General features: G+C 41.4%; 1 protein-coding gene across 1 annotated transcript in view; it reads right to left on the bottom strand.

Annotated features, from left to right (window-relative positions):
* The window catches only part of NEB (nebulin), a 253,510-nt gene that overhangs the window by 29,279 nt on the left and 198,540 nt on the right, over positions 1 to 25,691 (bottom strand). Inside the window, exons 110-129 of the mRNA XM_029224606.1 lie at positions 24,651 to 24,749; positions 24,205 to 24,315; positions 20,375 to 20,479; positions 19,570 to 19,674; positions 19,052 to 19,156; positions 16,869 to 16,973; positions 16,609 to 16,713; positions 15,854 to 15,958; positions 14,745 to 14,849; positions 13,322 to 13,426; positions 11,056 to 11,160; positions 10,267 to 10,374; positions 8,013 to 8,117; positions 6,353 to 6,457; positions 5,807 to 5,911; positions 5,081 to 5,185; positions 4,880 to 4,990; positions 4,053 to 4,163; positions 3,737 to 3,838; positions 3,522 to 3,626 (exon numbers count right to left, since the gene is read on the bottom strand). Coding sequence (XP_029080439.1) covers positions 3,522 to 3,626; positions 3,737 to 3,838; positions 4,053 to 4,163; positions 4,880 to 4,990; positions 5,081 to 5,185; positions 5,807 to 5,911; positions 6,353 to 6,457; positions 8,013 to 8,117; positions 10,267 to 10,374; positions 11,056 to 11,160; positions 13,322 to 13,426; positions 14,745 to 14,849; positions 15,854 to 15,958; positions 16,609 to 16,713; positions 16,869 to 16,973; positions 19,052 to 19,156; positions 19,570 to 19,674; positions 20,375 to 20,479; positions 24,205 to 24,315; positions 24,651 to 24,749 — 2,112 coding nt within the window. The remainder of the gene's footprint in view (positions 1 to 3,521; positions 3,627 to 3,736; positions 3,839 to 4,052; positions 4,164 to 4,879; positions 4,991 to 5,080; positions 5,186 to 5,806; positions 5,912 to 6,352; positions 6,458 to 8,012; positions 8,118 to 10,266; positions 10,375 to 11,055; positions 11,161 to 13,321; positions 13,427 to 14,744; positions 14,850 to 15,853; positions 15,959 to 16,608; positions 16,714 to 16,868; positions 16,974 to 19,051; positions 19,157 to 19,569; positions 19,675 to 20,374; positions 20,480 to 24,204; positions 24,316 to 24,650; positions 24,750 to 25,691) is intronic.

Genomic DNA, 25,691 nt, shown 5'->3' with positions numbered 1-25,691 from the left:
AAGATGACGATTTACTTATAGGGATATTCAACAGAATAAACTGAAAGTGACAGAAACATTTCCTTATTTAAAAACTGACTGATGCCTTTGTCACTAGGATTAATCCAGAAGTAGAACTCTACTAGTTACTCACTCTAGGAGCAAAGAAAAATGAGCTATTTCTAGAAGTTAGCCAGCTGAAAGGGCAATATTTGATGCTCCGGGACACCTAGAGTTTCTGTTATTGGTAAGATGAAAGACTCGCTCATTCAAAGTTATTAGCACACCAGGATCTGGTCACCAGATATTTCACACTGTAGGCATTTAAAATCAGTACCCCTCATGCTTCATCACTTTACTTCCCCACAACTTTACACATCCAGCACAACAGGAACAAAAGGAGACCACTCAAATGCTAAGAACAATGAAATCTGCCACATCAGAGAAAAAGCATTCACCATGCTGAGGCTCATTTATTTTGAATAAATCTCCAGTGGAAATGTGTTGACAAAATAAGCATGCAGAACAGTACAGCACGATGCAGGCACGCTGAGTCAGACCCACAATGGAGGAAGCAGGAAACATAACAGGAAAACACAATGTGAATAAATGCTACAATGGCTCTTCTCTGAAAGGAAGTTCACTCCCCAAAGAAAGAAATGCAAAGCCTGCTAAGGAAAGTCAGACGTGGTGAGTTGTCTGAACCAAGAGAAAACTTTTCCTAAGGATATAGAAACCCATAAGACTAGGGCTGATCCCAAGAGCAGTGAAACAAGGAAAAAGCAAAGTAAACTAGATGTGCAGAGTCAGACTGGGGAAGGGATGATGCAAAGGCCCATCTCTGATGAGAATAAAATCCATTTCTTTTAGAAGAATGCTAAAAATCCTCCATCTTTTAGAAAATAACTCATTTCTGAGAAAATATTTGAAGAGCAGCTTTCTACTGGTCTCATTTCAGTTCTTTTCTGTTAATTTTAAGTAGCTTTAAATTTCTAACTTTTTAATTAAAAAAAAAAAAGTTGTGCCTCCTCCTTCCACAAGAAGGCCCCAAGCAAGTGCAGGTGAGCACAACTGCTGCTGGGAATCTGAGCCAACACGCTCGACCTTCCTTTTTGACTGGATCTTAAGAACTACTATATTTTGCGTGATAAGGACACACATCAGATTCAGGACTCCAAGAATTCTTAGAAAGGTGTGGGATTAGGCAGGAAGTACAGTAAAACCACATTCACATGGCATATGGAATGGAAAAGCCTTCTTTTTCTTGTTTACCAGGGAAGTGAGAGGCAACCATGCAATGCCGTGTATCAGCAAACGGCAATACCAGTGTCCATGACCCCAAAGGGCTCAGATAGTGTGAGAAAACGGTTTCCGATCAATTATTCTTTCAAAGTTCAATTAAATTTAAAGATCTAACATCCAGTTGTTCTGCTCCTTTTCAGGGACTTGAACTGTATATTGGTGCTTCTAAAGACTGAAGAGCAGGTCCAAGAATTAGAATGTTTCTTGCCACTGAGACTGTAAAACAGGGTGAAAGCTATGAGCGAAAACATTTTGAGCAGTTTATACTGTTGATTCAGAGTATGTCTGAACTGAGAGACTGTATTAAACGCCAGTCTTAAATGTATTAAACACCAGCAATGGTAATCAGCAGAGGCTGTCTTTGTGTGGTTGCAGATGAGATTCTCAGTCTGTTTTCATCTTTTGATTGGTGTCAGCAGCCTAAAGAAGTTAGGAGGCCATCTCCAAATCTACTCTACCTTCCTGTTCCAAAGGCATGTTCCAGAGGGAAAGTTTCATGCAGCAAAAGACAGGTGTGTGCAAAAGTATATCCTTTGACAAATTTCCACAGCATTCTACACGTTCCAACACAAAACCAACAGAAAAGAGTGCGACTTGGTCAGTCCCCTGACCAAGGCTAAGAAGATAGGTGAGAGAAAGAGGAAGACAGATATATGGGATCACTGATGCCAGTCTTACATCACTGATGAGCGCATTAGTTTTCTTAAGCTGCCTCATCATAGGGGTGTCATAAGATGCGGCGCCGTGCCCGTACCCTCTCCTTTGGCCTTTGATGTATTCCGCCTAGAGTACCAGCAAGACAGCAAAGTCAGAACGGGGAGGGCCCACCCAGAGGAGAAGTCTCCTTGGGCCGGGGGCCGCACCATGATGCTGTCAATCCTGAGGCAAGCCTTTCCCAGGAAGTAAACCCAGGAAAGGGAGCTCATAAAACGATCTGGTTGGGACTCATTCTCCACATCATAGGATTCACTTGGGGTTAGAAATACAGGTCTCTCTCGGGCTTCCCTGGTGGCACAGTGGTTGAGAGTCTGCCTACCGATACAGGGTACACAGGTTCGTGCCCCAGTCCGGGAAGATCCCACGTGCCGCGGAGCGGCTGGGCCTGTGAGCCATGGCCGCTGAGCCTGCGCGTCTGGAGCCTGTGCTCCGCAGCGGGAGAGGCCACAACAGTGAGAGGCCCGCGTACCAAAAAAAAAAAAAAAGAAATACAGGCCTCTATTTGTAAAACCGGTAAAGTCTTCAAAATTTCAACCTGTTTTTAACTTGCTAATGGTATGACCTTGGAGGTTTAAAAACATACTAAAAATTTTTACATTGAAAAGTTCATGTTACATTTCATTATTCTTAGAGATTCCACTGTTTCTTGCTGGTGATTTCATATCTTGGTTTCAAGTACTTATACAATTCCAATAACTTATAATAAAAATACCACATAGGAGTTTTAAATTCAAAAACTTTTTAAAAATAGTATTTGCTTGTCCTCAGTCATCTGAACTTTTTGTCTCCTCATAATTCCCTCCTGTTTTGTCACTTGATGTTACTTGTATCTTCCAAAAGATTGGGATCCCACATTTGGCATTGCTGAAAGTCATACATACAACCACCAAAGGTATCCTAAACGTATTTCTTCAAACAAATACTTGAGAAAACAGACAATGAAAAGAAGGTAGGATCTTTGAATTGGAGAAGAGATAAGATATTCCTGAGCTCATCTTTTGGGACTAAAACTTGCTCTCTGGAAGATCTGGTGGTTGATCATGGGGTCTCTGATCTAAAGTCTGAAAACTTGTCATAACTCAGGAGTATTCTAGATAATTGGTCTCACAAGGGAAATTAGGTAATGGGGCAATCAAGTTTGGACACATTCCTAAGTCCATCTACTCAATAATATGAAATCTGCTAGAATTAGGCATTCCCCCTCAGCTCCCTGTACATACCTCGATCAAACACTTACAACCCCAAACTGTAATTATTTAGCCATAGACATATAGTCTGAGGACATCTACTGCCTCTAGTTTCTAGCCCAGGCATTCAATATATGTTTGCTGAATGAAAAACTAAAAGTGACTGCATCTGATATAACTTTTCAAAGCTTTTCGTGATATCATTTTCAAAGCTCTGGAGTGCTGCAGTATCTCTCTGGTTGCTAATACCGCACTTTCATTCTGGGAATCACTTCTTCCTGCAAGGTCTTTAAACATCCCCTCACATCAGAGCTGCTGCTCGCTCATCTGTGTTACCTGGCTGCTCAGCTTGGCTGCCTTCTTGGCCATTTCAATGTCTGGGCGCCCAAGCATGCTTAGCCCGTGGCTGCCTTCCTTGCGGTGCTTGGCTCTGTACTCCACCTGCATCAAAGAAAACCAGAATGGGCACCATGTTCTAGGTGGCCAGTGACCACCAACTACTTGTTTGCAGTGACCACTTGGGACTGGGTACCTTCTAAACACACCCTTACCTCGCTGGCCTGTTTGGCTGCCTGCGTGGCCTTCTTGATGTCTGGCCGATCGGCCACTGTTGTGTAATGCAGGTTTTCTTTAGCATCTTTTTTGTAAGCGACCTTTATTTGGAAAAAGAAAACATTTGCTCACTTGAGAGATACGCTATCTTTCTGAAAGGAACCTTTTATTGAAACCAAATCAACCCCACTACCGTATTTTTTAGACCACCAGATATAGAAATTAGGGTGACCACTCACTGGACCCGGCCCAGCATATACCGATGTGGGATCCACCAGGTCAAGTGGCCCCCTGCGAGTGAGAGGAGAAACTTACATTACTCTGCTTCTTGGCCACCTCCATAGCGTGTTTCACTTCTGGGGGCTCCAGCATGATGGAGTAGTTGGATTTTCCTTTCTCCTTGACAAACTTCTTCTTGTAATTTGTCTAAAAAGAGCCAGAATTACTTATGTGAGCAGAGGAAGCTGGGAACAGAATTGTTTTACTTGAAGAACTATGAGAAGATCTTGAGGAAAATCCGTGGCTCTCCATTTTGGTGTCATTTTGGAACTGGGGTCTCTGATACATATTCTAGTTCTTCCCTGTCATTTCTGTCCTGGAACCTGTCATTGAACCACACACCAGTCTTTGGAGAACTGATGACAAGCAAATTAAACTCTTTCATTGACCATTTCTACCTTTTTAAAATAAATGGAACCACACAGGGCTCATAAAATATAATACCATGATTATTAAAGCATTATCCGTAAGGATGTAGTGGGCAGAGATTACTGAGATACAAAGAGGTGACTTTACTTCTCTAAAATTGTTCAGCAGTTTAAGGAGAGGGGAGATGATGGGAGAGGCTGATCTTTACTATCAATGCTCCCTCCCTTTATTACCACTAGGTTAGTGGCATCTTATATTGCTAGACAATACATCCTATGGCCAAACCCACATCTGCCATAGTTGCCGTAATTGGAAAGCCAATAAGTATTGAGTTGTCTTTTAAACCAGCGTTCAAAATTCACATATAGGTACTGATGGTAAGAGTGAAGTAACGCAAAGGAAAGTGTAAGCAAAAATGCCGCTTACAGTCTTTTGCTGGATTCTAAGGTAAAGTGCCATTGCTGTTGCCAAGAGTCCTGGGGCTGGTCACTTACATCACTGACGTTCCTGGTCACTTCCTTGACATGAACGGTGTCCCGGGTCTCCGGCAGTGTTGTGTATGAGCCCTGAGCCAAGTGCTTCTTCACATGCTGCTTGTACTTGTTCTGAGGGAAAGCACAGAGAGCTTGTTTAAATGTCTGCCTGGGGCATCAGCCCAAGACGGAAGGCAAGCCTATGGGGTGCTGGAGGGTTACCTCGGACACCAGGTTGCTGACTGTCTTTGCCAGGAGGATCTGAGGCGTATCGGGCACGGCATGGTAGGTTCCTCTTTCCTTGACATGTTTCTGTTTGTATTTCAGCTGCAGGGGTGAAAAAAGCATTTCTTCAGCTCCTCTGACTCTCCTGCATATTTTTATTAAGCTCCCAAGTTACTAAATAGAGCTGGGAGAATAGCATCATTGATGGAGTAGAATCATTAAACTCAGTAAAAGATCTCATGTTTGGAAATCTTAGGAAATATCAAAAAAGGATTTTCTTTATCTCATGCAAGTTGAGGCTTTAATAACAATCAGAATGAATCTTACGATGAATCTTTATACATACAGCGTTAGTTCACAGCACTTTTAAATATGTCATTGGACCCTCCCGTAAACCCTGGGAGGCATTATTATTCCTCCTTTCCAGATGAAACACAGGAAGCATAGGAAGCGTATGACCCCACAGAAATGAATACATTTCCTTATAGAGTCCAACCAGGCCTTCAGAGTCCCCACTGCGGCGTGTGGATTATCTTGAGGTGCAGTATAGATCAGGAGAGGCCACCTGGCTGTAACAGCTTCCCACTGCTGCCGCTCTGCTCTGCCAAGTCAGTGGTGTCGACATGGGCAGCAGCCTCCTCTGTGCTGCGGGCCCCTGGGCACTGGGCTGCAGAAGACAGCCCTGAGTGAGGTTAGGCCTCTTGGAAGGGACTGAATACTTACATCACTTTCTATTATAGAATTCTTCAGGGCCAGCACCATGTCTTTATCATCAGTGACAGAAAGCTTGCAACCTTTGAGGAACTCCCGGTCCAGCTTGTATTCAAACTGTAACAGAAGAAAGACAGAGGAAGATGGGAAAGGGTGACAGGCACAGGAGGAAGCCGGTATTTGGTTGAATTTGTAGGGAGTCCTCTTCTTAAGGGCACTATGGGGATTTGCTACCAGGATGGGGGCAGGGGCTTCCTGCTGGGCCCACTGAAAGCTGGGTTCCTCCTTTCTAGCCCCGAGGCCAGGACAAAGCCCTCCTGGCCCTCCCCCGCCTCCCTCAGGACTCTGAGCCATTAGTGTTTGGGCCCAGCCACGGGAGACCAGGCTCTGTGGCCAGGTCTGCTTCCTGAGCTTGCCTTCCACACCTTACAACCCTCCTGTCCTTCTTGGATCTCAAATGAGCTAGGGTTAACACCTGTGACAGTGGTTATTATGAATAAAGATAAATTTTTCTGTCTCAGGTATGTCATGCAGTTCTGACTGCCTCTCTTATCTCACATCGCTTTGCTGTAGGGATGACTTGGCGGCCTGGATGAAGTCCGGTCGGTCAGGGGTCCATCTCCAGTGGGCTTTGTTGGCTTCATACTGCTTCTTGTAATCCAGCTGTTTTTAACAAGACAAAAACAAGTCACTTCATTCAGTGGCCTGAATTCACAACCGCACACGTTGCACAGAGAGACTCATCTTGCATTTTAACATGTAACAAGTCATGGTTCTTTATGCAAGAGAGAGCCCCAAGTAAAATTTCTGTACAATGGATGCAACTAGTTGGCCACTCAAGTTGTCCTCTTGTGGGACCCTCTGGCCTCAAAATAGGGGCTAAAATTTTTAAAGGCTCCTGGCGAAACAACTCTTCAAACTCACTCTGCCAGTGCAGTCTAATCATTTTCAGAGTCAAGTACTTTTAATTTCTAACTAAATTCAAACTTTTAAAAAAAGTATTAAACACTTGCAGTATTGATTTCATTCCAGGCACTTTTCAAAGTGCTTTATATATATGTATATTAACTCATTTACTCTTTAGCACAACTATATGAAATCAGCAGCTGAGGAACTGCCTAGAAGGGCTAAGTAAGCTGCCCAGGTGAGACAGCTAGTGAACAGTGGAGCTGGGTTTCAAACCTGGGCAGCCAGGCATCAGAGGTGCTTGTGGACTTGCTAGACTTGCATCTGAGCTGGAGAACTGGCTGCCTTGGGCTGAACCTGAGGCACAGAAGTGAGTGTCCTTGGGAAGAGCCCTCATCATGAGGCACATTTCTTTCCTCACTCTTTTTCTTTCTCCTTTTTTTGGTCAAGGTATAATTGGTATACAATAAGATAACATGTTTTATAAGTTAAAAATTGATCCAACTTTTCCCCATTCTATTGTGAAAATTTTCAGATGCATGAGGAGTTGCATGAATCTTACAGAGAATACCCATACACCCAGCACCTAGATTCTACAACGTACATTTTACTGCATTTGCTTCGTCCCACATCAGTCCTGCTACCCATCCCTCTGTCCATCCCCAGGACACCTGTACGATACCTGCCAGTCCCTAAAGGCATTTCAGTTTGCTGGCCCTAATAAATATAAGTTCTCTGTAGCACTAGTAGGCACTAGTTGGGTTTTACAATATTTCATTATATAACCATTTATATATATTTTAAGAAGTCGATACTCATTTAAATGCACAAAAATGTTTCTGTGGTTGAGGCTTTAAGATGCCCCATCACAAAGAAATGAGTCAGCGCAGGGAGATGTGAACAGGAGGAAGGTCTAGGCCAACTCCTGACAGCACCAAGCAGCTCAAGTGTTCTCTTTTTTTTTTTTCAGGAGAAGTAAGCTCTAGAGTTTGTGGCAGGAGAAGAACATGGAGACCGGAGACACTGTCGAAAATGTAACCTTCATTTCAGAATTAAATCCCCCATTTTTCAGCATCCTAACATGGAGGCTGAGGGGGTATAACATCCGTGGGTCGTCCTTGCTCTTCCCCACTGTCCTCTGTAAGAACCATGGGCAGCATTTAGGGGTCAGTGTTATCACTCATGCTCTGGGGCCCAACCCTTGATCTGGACTCACTAGAACTCAATCACTTGAAAAGATGTCAAAAGAGGCCATGCGCCCTACAGAAGCTGATGAACCCCTCTTAGGCTTGGGGACGTTTCTGGAACTTACATTGGTGTTGACTTTGTAGGCATCCTTGGCTGCTTTGATATGAACAGCATCAGGCTCAATGGTACAGGTGGACTTAGTTCTCTGGTAAACTTCTTTGTATTTCAGCTGTGGGAGGAAACACAGATCAATTTTTTTTTTATAGCAGCCCACAAGTATCTTAAAAAACAAAAAATTAAAACCATAATATAGTACATGATACTCCTTAAGACTGAATTGGTCTGTTGTGAAGAAGGGATGCAGCCGTGCAGCTTTGTGACACGCACCATCCTGTCTCAGATCTTAAAACCAACTCCCCAGGACACATTGTGTATGTTCACCAGTGTCACCATAGAACTTATGTCCTCTGAGCTTGTGCTGAAAGGGGCAGCTGGACAGCTATCCATGTGTGTTTTCCTGTCCCCAAATCAGAAACTCCTGAGTTCAGGACATCTTGAAAACTGTTGATGGAAGAGAAGCCTTCCACCATTGGCTCACCCAGATGGGATCAGGCTTGCCCTTCTTCCATGTCCCTACAGTTGTAGCTGCTATCATGTCGCGTTATAATTATTTATCTGTCTATTCTTTCCATTGAGCTGAATCCCTTGCGGGCAAAGATTGTGTATCATTCATCACCTCATTCCTAGCATCAGGCACTTAGGAACCCAATAAATATTTGATGAATGAATGAACTGATGGATGAATGCTGTCGTCACTACTGTCATTGCTAGAGCCATCGCTGGTAAGTTTGGGCATGTGTAGGTTTGAATGGGAGGGGGAGAAAAGGGAAGGCTTAGCCTCTTTGAGCCCAACTGGTCATTTTTTCACGTCTAGCCTGGAATTTCTAGCTTCACCCACTTTTGCTCCTTTTAAATTTCAGGGCCCTGGGACTCCACCTGGGACTTCTCACTAGTTATTGGGGAAGGATCTTAGGTCTTACTGTGACTGAGTAAAACTGTTCTACGGAAGCCATAGTAGCGCTTACTAAACTTGCCTGATCATAAAAATCACAATTTTCTGTGCTTCACCATAGATGTAGTAAATCAGTAGCTTTAGGGGACTGACTTGGAAATTCATATTTTTCATCAACATCTCAGGTTATTGTTACAATCAGAAATTTAGGGAAGTGGATATAGAATTGCTTCATCTTTCTACACTGAGAGGGAATGGGCTGCTCCACATAAGGGATCTACCTTATAGATGTTTATGAATACCCGACGTTTATGTCCAAAGTGTCAAAATTTATTTTAACATAAAAAATATAAAAAATGTTTTTTAAACGATTTATACATTTCTGCCTTCATAAACAGTGCACTGATGTATTTAGCATTTTTCTTGGCAACTTAGAGTCAATAGTGTGAACCCATTTGTTTAGCTACCAAAGAATTCCTGAGCACCAGCCTCAGTCAAGGCTTTGGGGTAGGGATTCCATAGTTGCCTTCATTATTCTTTATGGTGCCCATATAGCCATTAAAATATTTAATCTAAGGGCCTCCCTGGTGGCGCAGTGGTTGAGAGTCTGCCTGCCGATGCAGGGGACACGGGTTCGTGCCCCGGTCCGGGAGGATCCCACGTGCCGCGGAGCGGCTGGGCCCGTGAGCCATGGCCACTGAGCCTGTGCGTCCGGAGCCTGTGCTCCACAACGGGAGAGGCCACAACAGTGAGAGTCCCGTGTACCGCAAAAAAAAAAAAAAAAATATATATATATATATATATATATTTAATCTATTTTTTAACCAATATTATGATAGTTTTCCACCATAGAATCTAGCTATATTTATGAAAATATATGAATATAATTTCTCCTCAAATTCAGAGTATTAGAATTTAATGGCTACCTTTTCCTCTTAGCCAAGACAAAACTTATAGAGTATTAATAGAGTTTATGGCACACTGCATTTTTCAGACTGGTCTGGAAGCTTCTACTCTAGCCTCTTAGAACCCATCCACTCTGCCGTGAGACGGCCAAACCACACGGAAAGGCCACGTACAGGGGCTCCTGTCTATACAGTGGCTGAGCTCCCAGCCCAGCCGTGATCGGGCGCCAGCTCTGGGAGTGAGCCTTCTTGCCTGAGCTGCAGCGCGTGGGGTAGAGCATCCACTCAACTGTGCCCACTCAGCTCACAGAACTGTGAGCCAAAAAAGCATGACTGCTGTCTCAAACCACTACATTTAGAGTGATTGTTACACAGGAATAGATAAGTGGACCTGGGTTTGTTACATCACATTACAAAGAGGCCAAAGTGAGAGGGGCTGCAAAGCCGTCCTAGTAACTTACATCACTGACTTCATCTTTGACCTTTTGGACATGCAGCAACATGGGGGTGTCGTGGATTGTGGTGTAGCCTCTGGGTCTGGCCTTGTTGTATTCCAACTTATACAGTATCTGAAGGAGATGAAAAGGCAGAAAGAGACAACTTTACGTATCTCAATTGACATTGTAACATAATGTAAACATATAAAGGCAACATTGTTGTTGTTGTCATTGAGTGTATATAAAGGAAAGAGAATTCCATAAACTCAACAGGTGCTTTCATGCTTTCTGCTAAGGCTCCAGTGCCTCTACAATGGGGTGTCTGTCAATTTGGTTGGAACAATTCTTTACTGTAAAAGAAGAGTCCTGAGCATAGTAGGACACTTATTGTCCCTGCCTCCCTCCCTCTAAATGGCAGTAGAATCTTCCAAACAGGGACTTCCCTGGTGGGGCAGTGGTTAACAATCTGCCTGCAAACGTAGGGGACACAGGTTCGATCCCTGGTCCAGGAAGATCCCACAAGCCCGCGTGCCACAACTACTGAGCCCATGTGCTGCAACTACTGAAGCCCGTGCACCTAGAGCCTGTGCTCCACAACAAGAGAAGCCACCGCAGTGAGAAGCCCACACACCATAACGAAGAGTAGCCCCCGCTCACTGCAACTAGAGAAAGCCCGGGCGCAGCAACAAAGACCTAATGCAGCCAAAAAAAAAAAAAAAACTTTTCCAAACATTGTGGCCATCTAAAATGCCCCTCCACATTTGCAAGTGCCCCCCCAAGGCCAAAAATCCATTCAGTGTTTCTTGTACTTACATCACTGATTTGTTTGTTGACTTTTGTAGTACGTAGGTGTTCTGGAGTATCCACAACGGAGGTAAACTTGTCCTTTGTTTTTTCATAATTTTTCCTGTACTTGATCTAAATTGTAGAGGAGAAGAACAAGTTAACTTGAAGTAGGAGAGAGGGCTTTCAGGGACTCTAGTTTTCCTCTTGAGAGAGTCCCACGGCAAAGAGTAGGATTGTTATATAAGCCATAGGTGTGCGGGATGATGCCATGCTTTCTTAACTGGAAATGTTTATATAAATCTGTATTTGATAGCAATAGTGTAATAGAGTGAGCAAATAATAATAATAATAAATATTTTCCATATGTTTTATCCACGTGGAAACTGAGGCCCAGAGAGGTTAAGAGTATGAGCTAAGGGCAAATATAGAGTGAATCTCAGAGCCAGGACTAGACCCATGCTCTCTGGACTCTGGCAAGTAATGATTCGCTCATAATATGCTACATCGAATACATATGGTCTCTTAAGTATGTTTCCATATCAAAGATGGAACAGATAAAAAAATAAATACATACACTTTGAAGTAGTTATTTTTAAAGACATTCATTTTTGAAATTTTCAAGTCATGATTTTTTTTTTTTCATGCACATAAGCGGTTTCAAGCAGTACAGACAGAGAGCACAGCAAAATTCCACGCACAACTATCTGATGATCATATCGGGACCAAGGTAAAAGCTCAGGCAAACAGCATGTTCATAGGAAGACCTCATCCTCCTCATTTCATGTGTTGATCTGATGTCAAACTAAAGTGATAAAACAAGTTGCTAATACAAAAGCCTGATTAAAAACTTTCTTTGCGTGTGGGAACAATGGCCTTTTATTAACATCGTATCTGGTAGTTAAGCAATTATCAATGTCTTTTGCTGCTTCAAGTTTACCTTCCAGCGTATGACAGGAAGGTGGTGGTGTGTGCTTCGGTTGACCTTGCAGGAAGGCAAGGTGATCAGCAGCGCTGTTAACAAGGGTGTGTGAGGACAGATGTGCTGGAAATAACCTAGCAAATTCAGCATCAAACTCAAGAGGGGCCATGAATGTGCACGATATTCAAAGAGCTGCGCTGTCATCCTCATCTCTCCAAAATGGTACAGTGTAGTCATTATTGAGCAATGGACACTTTAGATGAAAACATTAAATAGTCACATCTTTTAAATACTGTCAAATTTACTTAACATCCTCAATCTCTAAGAAATCTACTTCTTTGGGGCAAATATTGAAAAACATAAAGTTATACCAATTTGGAAAAGTTTGAAAAACTTTGAAATAGTCTCAGTTAATATTACTTGGAATTCCAAAAGTGTCAGAAGACCTACAGATGTTGGCTGCTACAGCACCACACTTGGTCACATCCAGAGTTCATTTACAGGCAGTGAATATTTATGCAGCTTTGTCATGTGAAACCAGCTTGGTCAGGGGGCCAGGGAAGGAAATCAGGGGAAGCATAGAAGTGAATGCCCCCAAGGCTTCTAAATCTCTTCTTCGCATCACATCAGACATTACCTGGCTCCACATGTGTGTGTTGTAGAGGGCAGTCAACATATCTGGACGTAGAATTTCATTACATCCTTGTTTCAGAAGCATCTTGGCACTAGATTTATATTTTCTCTGTTCATGCAAAGAGCAGTGAAGCACAAAAGAGACTTGTGAAGACGGAAAAGAACATAGCTCTATATGATCACCTCTGAGTGAAGAGATGTAGGCACACACACTTTGTGCTCTCACGTGTATGTGTGGGTGAAGACACCAAATGCATTAAAATGCCAAGCAGGGTGATGTGATATTTGCAGTTGACCATCCACTGCCCTTGTGAATGGGGAATAATAGGGCCAGTCCCACCAAAATTGCCTTATAGAAAAGGTGACATCATTGAAATAGAAAAACACAGTAAGGAGTTCTGTCTTCTTTCCTTCTGTTAATTTGTTTCTTTGTTTCTGCGTTTGCACCTTAATTCACACTTTACAACTACAGTTTACACACAGGCCCTCCTGAAGGATGAAGGGTGTGAGGACCCAGCTGCGCATCTCATGTTCACCACAGCACACGTGAGGACACAGAGCATGGACTGGCACACTCAAAGAGCTCGTGGGCTCTTTGGGTGGCTAGACGGATAATTTGGAACAAAACATCCCAATATCATAGGCAGAACCTATGACATCCTTGCAGCAGACGGGACGACATCTCATGAGAAACTTGGAGCACAGTCCTGCTTGGCCGTCCAGGCGGCCCCATCACAGTACCTGACTGATCTGGTCGCCTGCGATCTTAGCCAGCAGATGTCTAGGCTCATCGACTACCAGGTGGTATTTATCTTTCCGCTGCTCATAATCAGCTCTGTATTTTTTCTGCTCAAACATCATATCAAATTATAGCAAGAGTACAACAACTTCAAGGCTATACACAAATGTCCCAAGATACTTCAGAGAGCCAGAAAAATGTCCTTTCTAGAGGTGGGCTCCCAAAGCATTCAGGGTAATGAAAATAGGGAGGTGAACAGAATTAAGCAAAGGAAGATGGCCTGGAGAAGGCTGGGGTTTGGACTAGATTAGTTATAACATCAAAATTGAAATACCTTGTACCTAAACATGTTCCATCTTTACATATGATGTCATTAGCAACGTTAAGTTTTATGACATCTTAAATTGTATTTAAAATAAGGCGCTGACAAGCTACAGGTTTACTACTTTAGGCTGTGAGAGTCAAAAGGTATATTCATGGACACATTCTAATACGCTAGTTAATTTATTTGATTATAAAAGAGACCTGGAAATCCTTCGTGAATTAGAAAAATAGAAACAAAATATATCAAGACTGTCTTCCTAGGAACCTACCAACAGTAATTCTTCAGAGTCATCCCACCTGGAAATCTACTGAAAATAAACTAAATCAAATTTATAAACAACAAAAAAGTTATATATTGAAATAAATATACCATTGGCTACATTTTCATCTTCTGACACATTTTACTAATTTTCTAACTTTGTTTTTGAATTTATGTAAATCTGTGGAAAATACAAAGATAGGAAATTAAATGTAAAAACCATCCATCCATACATTAATTCATAGCTTGCTTCTTTCATCATTTTAAGCTAAATTTACCTTAAACTCTTGCAAAGACAGTTCCAGGAAAAACTGGGTAGAAGGTAAAGGAATATTCTGAGTGCAAATGGACACTTCTCTGCACTAATGTATGAGTCACAATGGCAATACATTTGAAGGCGTGAATCACAACTACCCCCTTAGGGCTGCCATTTCTGTGCCCTGGTAAGGGATACTAAGTTAACTTTGAACTTCTGGGTCTTCCAACTCTACACAGAATCCTATACCCTCCCTGTTGAAGGGAGTTCAGCTGAGAGTCAACAAAATCCTTTACCTCTTTGCTCTCGTCACCCAAAGGGCTGTGCTGCCCTGTGCTAGTGCGAGCAGAGGCTGTGCTGGCTGTGGGGACCTCACTCCACTCTGGACAGCCCCTTCCTTTGTTCTTATTCATGCTTTTGGCAGAGCTCATCAGACAGTGATATTATAAGAGCCTTCCCAATGCGTAATCTTGAATCAACACTAAAATGGCTTTCCTGTCATTTTAGGTATTGGGTTTTAATCAAACGTCATTTATAGACTTCTTAAGGGACGCTAATAGGCTCAATTGGATCAGGTCATACATACCTCATTCATCAACTGAGTTGCAAACTTGAAATGCCTGTTGATTGGACAATCAGCAACATACTTGAAATCTGACTTCGTCCTTTCAAATACCTCTTTATACTTATACTAGAGAAAACAGAACATGGTTACTTGATAGCATCTGTGATTATCTTAAGAATGAGACATGCCATTTATTGTATACAATTGTGATTAATTCATTCATAGAGATAACAAGTAATTACTGAACACACTCTGGCTCCCAAGGCAATGGGAGCCCAACCCACCTCAATGTCTTAAAAACTAGCCCCCAAATACACACTTTCATTGAATGGATGTCAAATAGATCTATATTCCATATTGGACAAAAACCCAAATCAGTTTCTTCTTTGTTTCAATACTTATAGTGATTATTATTTTACTTTGAATGTATTTCCATGTGCCCTCGAAGGCAGTTTTTAGTCCGTTAATTAGAAGTAGTTTTCCAGTAATGAATCAGATAATCATAATATTTTAGAGCAGGGGTATGCTAGCATCTAGACCACTACCTGTTTTTAAATAGCCCCATGAACTAAGAAAAAACTTTTTTATATAGTACTAAGGGATTGTAACAAAGAATATGTGACAGAATGAATGTGATCCACAAAGTGTAAACTATTTACTATCTGGAACCTTTCAGAAAAGTTTGCTGACTTCTATTTTAGAACTCAAAGGAAGCTAATCCAACTGCTTTATTTTGTAAGTAGGAAAATGAGGCCATAAAAACAAAGTTATTTGCTTCAAGTCACACGTCAAGTTTGTAGATTAAAATAATCTCACTTTCTATTTGCTTCCATATCAAATCACCCAGAGACATATTAGGAAATTCTGGAAGAGCCATGAGGAGTTGTACTGAGATGGCCTTTTATCAAATTCAAATGAGTGATGTAAATAAATGATTACTATTGTCAATGAGGCCAATACTAAAATAATTCCTGAGTAGAGTGAATAATGTAGTATATACTCCAATTTTAGGGTCTAGAAGCAAGGATAGGGATGGAAATACGAGAAGCTGTTTCCTTAGTACTAATTCTCTCTGTGGGCACTGGAGTACATTTCATGGATGTGGCTGTTACCCTTGAGTAGATATATACCTTGCTGTAGAGAGTCTTGTTCTTTTCAGCCAGAGTGAAGTCGGGGGTATCAAAGGCATAGCAACCAATGCCTTTAAGCCAGGTCAAATCTTCTTTATATTTTACCTGGGAGAAGAATATCACCAAAGAGTTTTAAGTACCTATCTCCAAATAGCAGTAGGTTAGGATCGAGACAAGTAGAACAAATAGAAGGTCTGACCACTAAGGTATATAGAATAATAAAGTATTGAAATAATTATTTAAGAAACATTTCCAATAATACTGATTTCTGCTCACTTTATGGTGTACTGTATTGCATATGGAATTTTTCATTTTAATACCAAGTAAAGCAATTCAAATTTAATAGGCATACTTGCCTAGAGAGTACATCATTAGCTCGGCAGCTGTATTTTCATATAAAGAGCTGAAATTTCTTTCTAAATGAGCATTGTCATGTGTCTTCATTGCTTAATTGTCCTGAAGTTGTCTCTTCAGTTGCTCAAAAATAGGTTATCATTTACATGAAATATATCGCTTCCAGTCATGTATTATGATGTAACACATTTAGAAGAAAAATAAGGTTTATAAATTTGAATATATTTTTCTGTCTCCTGAGTTGAAGCTCACTTATTTAGCAATGAGCTTTATGACTTAAACATCCATACACAAGAGCTAAAATTTAGTCAAGTGTTTAATCAGTTTTTATGCAGTGTTTGATTTCATTGTCATGTGGACATATTAATTCATATGTAAAAATAGAAGATTTCAAGACTCACATCACTGACTGCATCAGTGACTGCTCGATGGTGGAAATGCTCAGGGTGATCAGGGATGGACCTCCAGATTCCCAGCTGGCTCATGTAGTTCTCCTTGTATTTTATCTGTGGTAAAAGCACAAAGACAGCTTTAATGTCTTACCCAAATTTAATGTAAAAAAGTCCATTTGTCTCCAGAGAGTTTTAGGAAAGGGAGGATACTTTTAAAAATTATGGTGGGTTATTGAGCCCAACACAAGTAGAAATATATAGGGGCGTACTTTACTGATGCGGTCTGTGACTTGGCGATGATAAACGATGTCTAGAGCATCCTTCACAGTGTGGTATTTCCCTTTGGTCTTTTGAAATGTTTCTTTATAGCGTAGCTGGAAAGAGAAAAAGCACATGGATTATGAAGAACTACCAAGTTAAATAACTAAGCTCTTTTAACCTTGAACTCTCCTGAGTCTTATCTCTTATGTTTTCCCTTGAATAAATTTGGGAGAGATTAAAAACCTCTTTCACATCCTGGAAGAGAAAAAGGACATTTGGAGAAAACAAAAGAAATCTGCATAAAGTGTGGAGTTTAGTTAATAATAATGTATCAATATTGATTTGTGACAAATGTCCCATGGTATTGTAGGGTGGTAACAACAAGGGAAACTGGGTATAGGCTATATGGGAACTCTCTGTACTATCGCTGCAACTTGCCTGTAAATCTAAAACTACTTAAAATAAAAAGTTTATTTAAACGTAAAACAAGCAGACAAAAAGCTCATTTGGGAGGAGAGAAAAAAAAAAAAAGAAGCATAACTTTGTTGAACCCAAGACATACTAATGTATGTGGAAAAAGGAGAAAGATTTAGTTTCTAACTCCTGGTATTAAAATGCCTTTTCCATGGAGCAGTCCTAAAATTTTATTCCATTTCAATCTTTATCTTTGTGGTATTTCAAAGGTCAACAGCTCTGACTTTAACCTAAGAATATCATAGAAGATTCATCTCATCTACACAAAATGAGTACTTGTCTGAGCACTCTGTTTTCAATCTCCAACGAATCTTTTCTTTTTTGGGTAGCTGAGCAAACACATAGTGAAGGAGGCCTTTAACTTTGTTTTTCAGATGGGTAATCTAAGAGCCTTTAGCTCTACTTGTGGAGATAGCCACGGTAGATAGGCTAAATTTAATGCCACGTACCAGCTGGACTATTTCAAAGGTTAGAGTTACCAGTATTGGTACTGACAAAGCCCTGGGGATAGGGCTGTCCAGTGGCGTATAATGAGCTCCAGGGGCCAATTTCACTGTGTGGACATCCCTAAGAAGTGGTGATGCAGAGCAAGCTTGGTTCAAATTAATATTCAACAGTAACCTTGAAGTGATAAAGATGGGGCTGTCACAAGAAGACAAAAACTATCCTAGCGAATAGATTTTGAGGGTAGCATATAATTTTTTCAGCTTATATTTTAAGCAAACTGACATGGTCTTCTTCCAACTAGCAGACTCCTTTTAGCTGCAACTGAAAATTTCTGACAAAATTACAGAACTAAGATATTGTTCCAATTTGCTGTACACTTTCACAATTCTGCTTAGGGATTACTGTAACCACTTAAGATGCTTGAAATCCTAGAGCTATGTTGCTAAATTGAGGGTGAGGGGGTTGCTTGAGCTTTTGGCTGGGTTAAGTCCCAACCAGTCCTCCAGTCCTCCAGAGATCCTGGTTCTGGTAATAGGTGCAATGCATTCATAATTGGGCTCTGGGACACAAAACTGGTAAGGACTGGCCATCTAACCAGGTTGATTCATTTCATATCTTCATTAACAGATAATCTCATTACCGTTGAAAGGCACTCTGTCCTTGATCACGTGGTATGGGAAATGAAAGTCTGTCCCTCTGAATTCTAACAAACATGTCATTCACATGATTTAGGCGATCAAGAGGAGGAACAAACATTTTCTGAGTGTCAACTAAGAGCCCTGCACTGTGCTAGAAACGTGTATCTGTTTAGTCTAATTTAATTATCACAATTCTTATCCTCATTTCACATATAAGAAAAGAGACTCAGAAGAATTAGGTAAATTATATGGAGTCATACAGCAGGCAAATCACAGCATCAGGATTTGAAACCGTGTTTGGCTGTTTCCAAGAACAACATTTTATGGATAAGCAACATCAAGTATCCCTAGGAAATGCCACCAAAGAATTAGAAGAAAGGGTCCTATTTTTGCTTGGAAGAGCAACGAGAAAAGCAGTAGGTTTTCAGCATCTCTCAGCATTATTCTTAGCGACTTTGCCAAATGGTATTGTTTGTGCCTGTTTGTTTGGCTTTTGTATTTTTGTTTCTTTCCTGATCTGTACTGTGGGCCAGGACTTTGAATTATGGATATGACTGTAATATCTTATGCTTCTTAGGCGTTTCCACTTCAGCTGCCCCATCACAATGAAGAAAGAAGGGAGGGATGCATACATCACTGGCATTCCAGTAAGCCTTCTTGGCTCTGATGAGGATTGGCGTATCTGGAACTGGAGTGTACTTGTCCTTCATCTTTTCATACTGAATTTTGTACTTTTTCTAAGAAATAAAGATGGAAGAGAGAGAAATTTAAGTTCAAGTGTTTTCATCCCTCCCAATTCACAACCATGGAACAGATCCAGCCTAGGGACACACCGGATCATGCTCGTTAGGAGAATAGCTCTGCCTTCTGTTTCTTGATGCTGTTGAGCACAACTTATAGAAATGAGCTCGCTGATCAGAGGCAGCAGGTGAAGGTTTTTTTTTAATTAATTAAATTTATTTATTTATTTTTATCTTGGCCACGCTGCATATCTTATGGGATCTCAGTTCATCACCAGGGATTGAACCCAGGACATGGCAGTGAACGAATCCTAACCACTAGACCACCAGGGAACTCCCAAGCAGGTGAAGGTTTTAGCAAAGGATCTGTTTCTTTAGCTCAGTGCCTGGGTGCTGAATTCCCAACTCACCTCACTGACCATGTCCTTCACGTCTTTAGCATGCTTCAAGGCTGTGGTCTGGTTTCCAGCATGATGATGTGGCCTCTCTTTGGTGGCAAGTTCAACATACAGATACTGAATGATAATAGGCACAACGTTATAAATCAACTATACGCCAATAAAAATTAAAAACAAAGAATAGGGATCAGATGTTACAGAGATAAAATACCCCTTATTTAGTATTCAGTCCTCTTTACTCATTTCTAACCCTAAGATGGGAGGGCAGTGTCTACTTGTTATTGTCCTGATTTTTTGTTGTTGTTGTTATGTGTGTTTCTGTTTATTTGTTTCTCCCTCTGTCTCACATTAGGAAACACATATACGCACTCCAGTCATCGAACATTCCTGCTGCTGAGTGTGGTCTAGTCTAAATCCACGTGATAAAAAATGCTGATAGAAGAATGAGAGGAATTCTGATAGTCTTCAACATATTTTTTTTCATTTTTGCCTGAATGCATGAATTGTGCTTTCATTTATCTGCGGACAAAATATAGGTCCTATGGAATGAATTAAAAAATTTATTTTCACCACCTGGAATCCACAGACCACTCATCCAATGACTAAAGTTGTATAGAGCTTAGAAGACATGGCATTACCTGCTCATGTAAAACATACCATAGTGAAGACGGCCCCAAAGAAAGCAGCTTCTTGAAGTTAAAGGGCATGAGGCTGCATCAGGACGACCAAGTGTGAGGGTCTGCTACTGACAGGAGTGGTCAGGCACACAGAACCACCCCCTGGGGCAGGTTTATGAATCTTCATGTGTGAATGTTACCTGACTCTGAAGCTTCTGCCCTCGCTTGGCTCTTGTAAGATCAGGAGTATCAGGAACTGAAGTGAAGATTGACTTCTGCTTCTTGCCTGCAGCTCTGTACACCAGCTGGACATAAAACAGTCATAACCATCATTTCTGCTTCATGGACACATTCTATGCTCTGCAGATGCCTTTATTGCTTACTTCAGAGAAAAAGCAGGGCCTCTCCCACTGCAGCAATCTCAGTTTCTGTCCAATAAAGCAATACATTTTTTTAACCTCCTTAGCCTTCCTTTTCTTTTTTCCCTTGTATCAAAATTAGAGACATTCTGCAGCCTGTCCGAGTTCCAAGCCACCTGCTGTGTTCTTGTTCCCTTCTCACCTGTCCCTTCTAGGACCCTGTTCTAGCAGTTACCCTCAACCTTCCCTATGTTCCAGGCCTCTCCCTTCTTCTGCAAACAGACCCAAGTCCCTCCCTTCATTAAGCCTTTTCCAAGTTCTGCCAATGGCCTTTTTCCTTTCTTTCACAACCAAGTAAACTATGTGTTTTGCCTTTTTCTCTCTTTTGATTAATTTCACAAGGCAATAGTTTGGCTTCCACCCAACCACTCCAATGAAGTGAATTGCATTAAGACTACCACAAACAATTACAATTGGTACATCCTAGAATACTTTTCTGCAGCAACTGTAACTGCTCAGCAATTTCATTCCTGAACTCTGTTCTCTGCCTTCCATTCCCCCATTCTCCCCTAGGGGGCCTCCCATCTTTCTAGGCACTCCTCAGCTTCCTTCTATGGTTCTGCACTCCCCCAAAGGCTGCTATTAGCTAGAGTTAAGGGTTGGCTTCTTTTACCCTATACATTCTCCTTGGGTAACCTCATCTCTACCCAGGACCTCAACCATCAATTTGAGGTTGATGGTTTTCAAATTTTGTTAAATGGTTCCTTGATATCCTAGTCATGCTGGCCAGAAACTTGGGGAGTCATCCTAGACCCCTTCTCCCTCATTCCCACATCAAAATGGTCATGAATCCTGGGCTCCTAACTTTGTGATACTCCTTAAATCTGACCTTCTTCTCCTTTCCCACTGCCATGGCCCTAGTTCAGCCTCCTGTATTGTTTCTTTCTACACATCCTTAAGAGCCTCTAAACCACCTTCCCAAATCCTCTACTGGACACTTCACATGGCTTACCCATCTTTCACAAGCTCAAGAAAGAGATTTTCTTAGAGTTCAGATCTAATTAGATGTTAATGCTCAGATCTATCCTGCTCAGAAATAATTCATCAATGAGTTTTCATCAAGTCCAAGATCATTAATATATCACCCACAAGTCTTCATAACCTGGCTTCTTCTATCCCATGTCTCCAGTCTCATTTCCCAACAGTCTTCCACACTCCCCATGTGATATCTGAAACTAGTCCCAGTTTCTAGAACTCATTATGGCCAATTTCCCATACTGTGCCTTCTACCTAGAATTTTCTTCCCACTCTTATCTGCCTGGAGAACTCCTGGAGACCATACTGTCTTGATCATTCCTATAGGATACCATTTATCATATTGATGTCTGTTTCTTCCCAGAGATTATGAGCCCATAGAATGCAGGAGCTCAGTTCTATCATACTTTTATCACCTCATATTTAGATAGAAGATCTGAAAAACAGCAGTCCTCTAATAAATATCAAGGATATTTAATATAATGAGGTGAACGAGAAAGTCTAAATGGATAACAAATAAATCCTAATCACGGATAAAAATACTGGTTGAACAGATAAAATGTAGGAAATAAATAATATGTATATACACATGTATGTACGTGTCCATTTCTTTACATCTCAATTATATACAAGTGCAAGTTGAAACAAAATATAGCTCATCTGCTTAGGGCTGTTTTTGGTGTTACCAATGAAAGAAAGAAGATAAACAAAACAGAAATTTACTGTTTCTCCCAGGCTAAATTTTTGAATAAATCAAATCGACAAAATCATAGAATTTTATGGCTAAAAGAAGCCCAAATCATTACCTAGTCCAATTCTCTAGCTCAGGAAATTAGGGTGTTAAAGTTGTGAATTAGAAAAAGTCACACAACAAATTGGAAGTAAATCTGGAACTAAGACCCACCTCTCCCATGCCATTTCTACAATTCCCTTTGAAGTGTATTTCCCCTGTACTTAGGTATGCATTGTTATACTCCTTGGGACAACATCTCTGCTTCCTAGTACTACAGATACATATGTGTCAAGAATCTGCACAATTTAAAGACAAGTCAAAAGTCAATAACTTGAACTTTTGGCCATCAAACTTTTTACTAAGCCAGTGTTTCCCAAACTCACCTGATCCTAAAACCCCCTTAGTAAGAACAGATTTGCAGGCTCTACCCCAGACCTTCTGAATCCAGGGTAGTAGCTCAAATCGGTATTTTCTCAAGCTCAGGTCATTCTACAGTGAGGCAAGTGTGAGAGAAATTGCACTACTAAACAATATCTATTTTTCTTCCTCAATGTTGTTGCATAATATGCACAAAATCCCAACAGGAATTGGGAAGAAGAGAAATTAAAGTTTTAGATAATTCTGAACCCAGATAGCTGAGAGAAGTAAAGGTATTTCAAAAGATGCCAATAAGCACTTTAAGTTACCAAACAATTTTTAATTAGTTAATTATTGGCTGGAGGAGAGATGTGATACTTTAAAGCAGTGGTTTCCAACACTGCCTGAATATTAGAATCATCTGTGAGGCAGCTAAAAATATGCAGATGTCCAGACATAGAGAATCTAGTGTGGGGCTTGAGGTTGGAGCCCACTCAAGGGTAGTTTTAAAATATTTCAGAGATGATTCTGATACTTAGCCAGCGTGGAGAGGCACCTTTACTGAGAAGAAACCCCGTACGCATTCCTATCTGAGTGCTAGCACTGGTTGAAATAACAGAGGGAAGTGCTCAGGAAAGCAAATGTGCTCAGTGTAGCATTTGTAAGAGCTGAAGAATGAATCACCCTCTGCCCTGGCTCACTCCAAGCGTAGGAGGCTGCACATCCTCTCCACTGAGGACAACGCTTGATTTGCCAAGGCTTCTTTAAGTCTAAGGACATAAGTGATCCCTAAACAGCAGCCATCAGAGTTATTAAGCGTGGGGAGTCAATGAAGTGGCCTGACAGCTTTATGGAGTCCGATAAATGAGGTCACAAGACAAACTGAGTTGAATGAGAATGGCCCACTGATCTATAATAGAAGCAACCATTTACATTTGTGGGATGCCCTTACCTTTAGAAAGCACATTTCGTCCTTGGCAAACACGGACATCTGTTATGGCACTATAGGATACACATCTAAGTAAGATGGGGGGCCATCCCTCAAGGGACCAACATAGGTGAGAGGATCAGATCTATGCACAACTAATGGCAATAAATCAGGAGCCTGGGTGCCAGGTGGGGCAGATGAAAATGAAACTAAGTTGTTTGGAGTTTCCTGAGTGGGCAGTAGAGCAGAGAGCCATTGAAAAACTTTTCAAATTGCACTGCCATGATTAGGGTTCCTGACAGCAGGAATTAATGAGAGAGAAATTTTTGAAATAAATTCAGTTTGGAGACAACAATAGTCTAAGACAGAAGGACTCTCTAATCTATAAAATCATGTAAACTCTCAGCTGTCCTAGTCATAGGTAGGGCAAGTATCAATAGCCTCATCTTATTAAAAAGGGACAAAATAAGTAAATTGAGGCAAAGTGAGGTCAACTGACTTGTTTAGACAGGGTGGCCACTCTGTAATTAAAGGCAGAAGGGAGATTTTGGCCCAATATAATTACCTAAAAAAAGATCGCTAGAGGAAGGAGGCCCTTGTGGTGACATGTTTACTTACTTCACTCAGATGTGTCTTCAATTCCTGCACTTTTCTGTATTCTGGAGTGTCAAGCACCACTTTGTATTTGTCTCGCATCTTCCTCGCATTATCGGTGTATAGGTAATTAGACTTAAAAAAAAAAAAAACAATGGAAATACAAGTTGATTAATCACTTCAGGAATTGCATGTCATGGTCACATGCTGTCTTTCAAACGGCTGGCATGTGCAAGCCACACTGACCCTCCCTGTGTCCTGGAGGTCTTCCCAAGCAGGACCAAAGACAACCGTCATTTAACTAAGCTCATTACCTTTTTTAGGAAGCACAGATCATCTTGAGTGGGTCAGGACTCTCTCAGTGAGTTAATGGCAAATTTCCCCTTAACAGAAGCTACAGACAGATTCCTCTTGCCCAGCTTTGTGAAGCTGTGCAGGAGGAGCTGCGTGTTGGGACGGTGTGCACTCACCCAGAGCTTCCGCAGGTGCCGGGAGCGGACCATGTCAGGAGTGTCATACAGGAAGCAGCCCAGTCCCCTCAGGATCTGCAAGTCTTCTTTGTATTTAATCTGTGTCACAAACATAGAAATATAGCTGGTCATGAGCAAATATAAATCAAGAATAAGACAGAGTAGTGATACTTTTTTAGTGATGGATCTTTCATTTTGGTTCAACACACACCCTGTACTCTGAGTTTGCTTGAACTCAAATGAGTCATAGGTTTAAAAAAATTTTTTTAACTTATTTATTTTTTGTTGCATTGGGTCTTTGTTGCTGCACTCAGGCTTTCTCTAGTTGCGGCGAGCAGGGGCTACTCTTTGTTGCAGTGTGTGGGCTTCTCATTGTGGTGGCTTCTCTTGTTGTGGAGCACGGGCTCTAGGTGCGCAGGCTTCAGTAGTTGTGGCATGTGGGCTCAGTTGTTGTGGCTCACGGGATCTAGAGTGCAGGCTCAGTAGTTGTGAAGCATGGGCTTAGTTGCTCTGCGGCATGTGGGATCTTCCCAGACCAGGGCTCGAACCCGAGTCCCCTGCATTGGCAGGTGGATTCTTAACCACTGTGCCACCAGGGAAGTCCCATACGTTTTTAAAATTTAAATTGCTAACCCTGAACTGAGAAGAGGATATGGCTATTATTTTATTATAAGGATTAAAAATACCATAGATTAAATGGAGTGGTATTTTATGAGAAGTAAACATTCAAGGAGAAAAAAAAAAATTCAGCAGGAAGTAGCTAAAGTGGATGGGAGCAGGGGTGAGTAGGAGAAAGATACTAAACATGACCTGGACAGAGGCCACTTGGAGTGAGGAGCTGGTAATGATTTGGTGTTGAATGTAGAATGGTGGTCAGCCATTCTTGTATCTCCCAAGTGGTCCTCTTACTACTATTTCCATAGCTGGGGAAATATGGGGTCCTGCTTCCACACTGCTTTACCTCCAAGTTCTACACTCAGTTTAGAAGTTTACTCAATGCAAAAGGCTGCTCAAAGACTGGTTGGCTTACATACTGAGAGC

The sequence above is a fragment of the Monodon monoceros genome, unplaced genomic scaffold, assembly GCF_005190385.1.
Source record: "Monodon monoceros isolate NGI ecotype Baffin Bay Population unplaced genomic scaffold, NGI_Narwhal_1 Super_Scaffold_16, whole genome shotgun sequence".
In the NCBI taxonomy this organism is placed as follows: domain Eukaryota; kingdom Metazoa; phylum Chordata; class Mammalia; order Artiodactyla; family Monodontidae; genus Monodon; species Monodon monoceros.
The sequence above is the reverse complement of the archived record's forward strand: the minus strand, read 5'-3'. Positions and strand labels throughout refer to the sequence as shown.